Genomic DNA, 4,580 nt, shown 5'->3' with positions numbered 1-4,580 from the left:
TACTCATTTATGAACCTCTTGGCTTAAATTCAATCAACGAGATGATTTTCGCTTTGTTGTTAACTAACCCAAGTAGCCTACTCCACTTGCCATAATAGCCAAAGGCAATCATAAAGTCACCCAAAGGTAAATAACTTATTCAATTAAAGTTAGGAAATGGCTAATGTAGTTTAATAAAGGCCAAGCATAGTGGATGTATACCTAAATTAAATTATAATTCATAAACTATGTATTCACATATACAGGGTGATTTCTGTAAGTCGGTCATGCTTTCGAGGAATGATAGGGGACGTCAAGAGGCATTTCCGACCCATAGTGTGCTAAATCAAAATTAATATTTCGACGTCCCCTATCATTCCTCGAAAGTATGACCGACTTACAGGAATCACCCTGTATATTATACATTATGTGTTAGTAGGCTTCATTACCATCACTTTTTGAATAGAATGATTAGTGCTTCAGAAAATTATGGTTACATGAAATAAGCAATACAATTAATGTTTTTTTTAATGTAATTTTCATTAAAAAATTATAAATAACATTAATAGACCAGTCGACAAGTAGTTTTAGGTGGAAATAATTAGGGGCAAGCTGCAATAACACTTATTCTCTTTGTTTTGCTTTGTTGACAACCAAACCAAACCAAACCACTTTCTTGCCGTTGCAAATGTTCTATTTTTATATCCATATGACATGATAAGGTTGATCAATTGACTCATCAATATATTCTTCATCAAACTGTTCATCTGGTTCTTGTTCAATTCTACGTCTTCGATATTTTCGTTGGTCATTAATTCTTCTAATCGAGAATCGATTTCTTCGTCGTCCCCTGGATCTTCTAGAATTATTTCAGAATTTGAACACGCTCTTCCCTGGCACGAACCGCACACGACCGAACAGTGTAATCCTGCTTTTCTGCAGCTGCAGGCTGCGTTGCAATCTTTTATGCATTTACAAGAAATCATCTCGAATAACTCTTAGGGAGCGGCGTCTTGCAGCATAGGAATCGGTATAAGTCCATTGGACGACTGCTTCCAACCCCAGTCAGTGGGTATTTTTTCGTTACCGTACCATTTTTGGACTTGTAGGTATGTACGAAATGAGTGCATGCGAGCCGCATCTTCGGTTGGAGGAAGGGATGCAAGATTAAATAAAATCTTTGTTATAGATTGCGCAAAAAATCGACGTCTATAGATGTGTAGTGATGTGTCGTCGCTCTTTGACCCATAAAGTGCAGGAAGAAATTGAATTCCAACTTTGGCTATGCTTTCAGGAGTTGCATTTGGGTCTCTAAAACAGTAAATGGCAGTTTTCAAACTTGTTTGATTTCTTAGAACCTTAAGGAACTTCATTTTACCCTGCCTGTAAATTGCTGAAGTGGTGTCGCACCCACTAAATGCATGTAAAAACAAAATGTTTTCTTTCACAGCCGTGTCCAATATTGATGCAGAGGGTGAATAGAGGGTATTTCCAGCTTTTCCCTTTCCTTGCTTTAAAAAGTAGATGTTATTCTGAGACTCAAATATCAAAAAATCAAGTATCAAATTTAACGCTAGCGCACATTAAGATGTATTTTAAAATGAGCCTTAGATGTTAATTGCTATAACTTTAGAACTGATAAGTTAACGAGAATAATTAGTAGAACCTTTTTTGTAGAAAATTTAATTTGCTTTATTTTTGATTACCTGAATTTTTTTTCTATAATTCACCCAGACCGAGGTATTTTAAAAAATCCATAAAAATTTAGTTTTGATATCGACTTTTTCAAAATGGCGGCCAAATCCGGGATCGACAGACCGTGCACATCAAAACAAGGAAAATAAAAAATAATTCAGCTTGCCCCTAATTATTTCTACCTAGCCCTTTTTAAAACGACGTACCGACTGGCCTATAATTAGTTCAATTAATGTAATTTTCATAAATTGTAGTTGAAGTCCTAAAAACCAAAACACGTTTCTGTGGTAATATTATTTCGATTTCATTCTTTGATAGATGGTTAGTATTAAGTTTGATTAAGTCATTGCTATTTTTTGTTAAAATTAATAATATCCATCTATCAAACAATGTAAACGTAAAAATTATATTAGAGGATATGAGGATAATTAGAAATACTGTTAGTATTTTGGAATACTCACTTATTGAAGCTATGCATGGCGCTATCTGGTTAAATATGTTTTCTTAATTTCTTTCGTACTTATTTATATTTAACTTAATTAGGTAGCGTAGTACGGGTAACAAGTAACATATTCTTTATCATCTTTGTATACATCCTATATAAAAACAAAATATAATAACGAATTTATTAAGCATTTGTTAGTCAATCGTTGCTATATGCATCAATGATAAACACACATTTATCTGTCATTAGGTAAATTAACATTTACTCTAAATGGCTTAAAGAGATAAAACCAATAAGCTTTTACAGTAAATGTGATAGATGTTTCTGTGTTTGTTAATTCATGATGTATGTTTGAAACTTGAATTAAACAAAGAAATAAGCTGGCTTACCCAATACATATTGGTTTTATTCCCCATTCAATTTATTCCCCTTTAATTATACAGGGTGGGTTTCCTACGATGTTCTCTCTGGGTATCTCGGAAACTACTGGAGATAGAGAGTCGGCTAAATAGGGAAAGAATTGCAATTTTATGGGGTCATAAATATGCGCCTTTCAGATTTTTGAAAAAAGTTCATCGCTTACTAGATATTGAAAAAAATAGCAAAATTCTTGGCTATTTTTTGTAACATCCCTAATTCCATTATAGTGCCATATTTAAACAAAAAATTTTCAGATGTTGCCTGATGATCACACCCTTGTCGAGTTTGTGTTCTCCGATTTTTCTAAAGCCTGTCATTTTTGACATATGTCACAAACATCTGTTTTTTTTAAATTAAAACCATAGTTGGCCATGATTTCATAAAAAAGAGCCTTTAGAAAAATCGGAGGAACACAAACTCATTAGGGGATGTGGGATTAAATACAACTTTTATCTGAAAATTTTTTGTCTAAAATACTTAGATTATAATGGAATTAGGGACAATTTTTAAAACAGCCAAAATTTGTTTTTTGCAATTCTTTCCCCATTTAACCGACTCTCTATCTCAGTAGTTTCTTGAGATACCCATAGAGAACATCGTAGGAGACTACCCTGTATGTATAATTATGTGGTGAATGTATTCGAACGTCATTTCCAAACCGACATTCGGTAACTCGAAGAAATATTCCTCCAAATGTTCACTGTTAAATCTCTGCTTGAAAACTCAGTTCCCAACTGGCAAAATTTATGTTGTTTATAGATCCACCGACGTGGAAGCACTAGTGGAGAATAGAGATTTGTAGTTCCTGAACGAATTAGTTCCAATGAACTATTCCGACCCCGGAATGAAAGGAACTAGTTCACGGTTTTTCAAAGAACTAGTTCCTCAGGACCTATTCCGGGATCGACACTGAAGCCGATATAATAATATGCGATGGCGACGGATCGGCCAGAGCGATCGTAGCCCGAAGCTAGGCAGGAATGGGGAGTGCCAGTCGTATGTTATCGGATCCGGACCTAGAGGAACTGGAGGAACTAAATAAAAGACTAATTTACGTACAAATCAGCCAGCGCGATCATAGCCCCATGCTAGGAGAGAGTGGAGGGTGTGAGCCGTATGTTACCTGTCCCGGACCGAAAGGAAGGGAACTGAGAGGAACTAGAGGAAAGGAAAACTAAAAAAAAATTAAAAGACTAGTTCGCGGGAATCTATTCAGTCGGCAGATCCGAGATATAACACAAGGCGACGACGATGGATTCGACCTTGTCTATTGTCACAGCCGGCGTAATTACCACAAAAAATTGTCGTGGATGCTGTTTTTGATTTTTAGTTTGTTCTTTGAATATTTTATGGGAATGTTTCACTTTAGGTCGCTAAAATTAAGAAATGGAAAATCTTATTAAATGAAGTAGATATTCTGATTTGTTTCACAAAACAAAAAGCTTGACCAAAAAAAACAAAAAGAGGATTATACTGTGAATCGTTCTGACTGAGAACGAAACCCATTGGCAGGCAACGGGGATGCCAATGTTAGTCGGGAACTATTGTGAACTAAAGACCTAGTTCAAGGAACTATTCTCCTGGAGGAACTAGAACTAAAGAACTGGTTCCTCCCAAGAAACTAGAATTCCTACCTCTAGTGCAGAATGCACCAAGCCTATTCTCACACTAAAATAACTTATTTTATTGCTTCTTAATGTAATAAATTGCCCTAATTAACAAGACTATTTACATTTATCAGCAATAAAAAATAATCAACCGATAACCTGATTAGATGCCTACCTCAATTAAACTCGTTTAGTGGATCGACCGCTTAAACTAACTAAATTGAGCGTGGGTCGGTATTAATAAAACGGTCATTTGTTTTAATTCGTCTTAAACGGCATCACGACAGCCACAATGTGTCTCGTTTCACTTTGTCGTCAGATCAATTTTATTTAAGATATCGCTTAATCGAATTTAAAACAGATTTTAACTATAGTTTAGAGTTCCGCGATAACTATAGTCTGTCCAACGACAAGATCCTTGACAGGGATAGATG

At 35.3% G+C, this 4,580-nt stretch overlaps 1 protein-coding gene across 1 annotated transcript in view; it reads right to left on the bottom strand.

Moving 5' to 3' along the window:
- The window catches only part of LOC115887853 (UDP-glucuronosyltransferase 2B19-like), a 10,611-nt gene extending 9,646 nt beyond the window's left edge, over positions 1 to 965 (bottom strand). Inside the window, exon 1 of the mRNA XM_030907365.1 lies at positions 740 to 965. Coding sequence (XP_030763225.1) covers positions 740 to 965 — 226 coding nt within the window. The remainder of the gene's footprint in view (positions 1 to 739) is intronic.
- Between the last annotated feature and the right edge of the window lie 3,615 nt (positions 966 to 4,580).

The sequence above is a fragment of the Sitophilus oryzae genome, unplaced genomic scaffold, assembly GCF_002938485.1.
Source record: "Sitophilus oryzae breed Bouriz unplaced genomic scaffold, Soryzae_2.0 scaffold_649_pilon_pilon, whole genome shotgun sequence".
In the NCBI taxonomy this organism is placed as follows: domain Eukaryota; kingdom Metazoa; phylum Arthropoda; class Insecta; order Coleoptera; family Curculionidae; genus Sitophilus; species Sitophilus oryzae.
The sequence above is the reverse complement of the archived record's forward strand: the minus strand, read 5'-3'. Positions and strand labels throughout refer to the sequence as shown.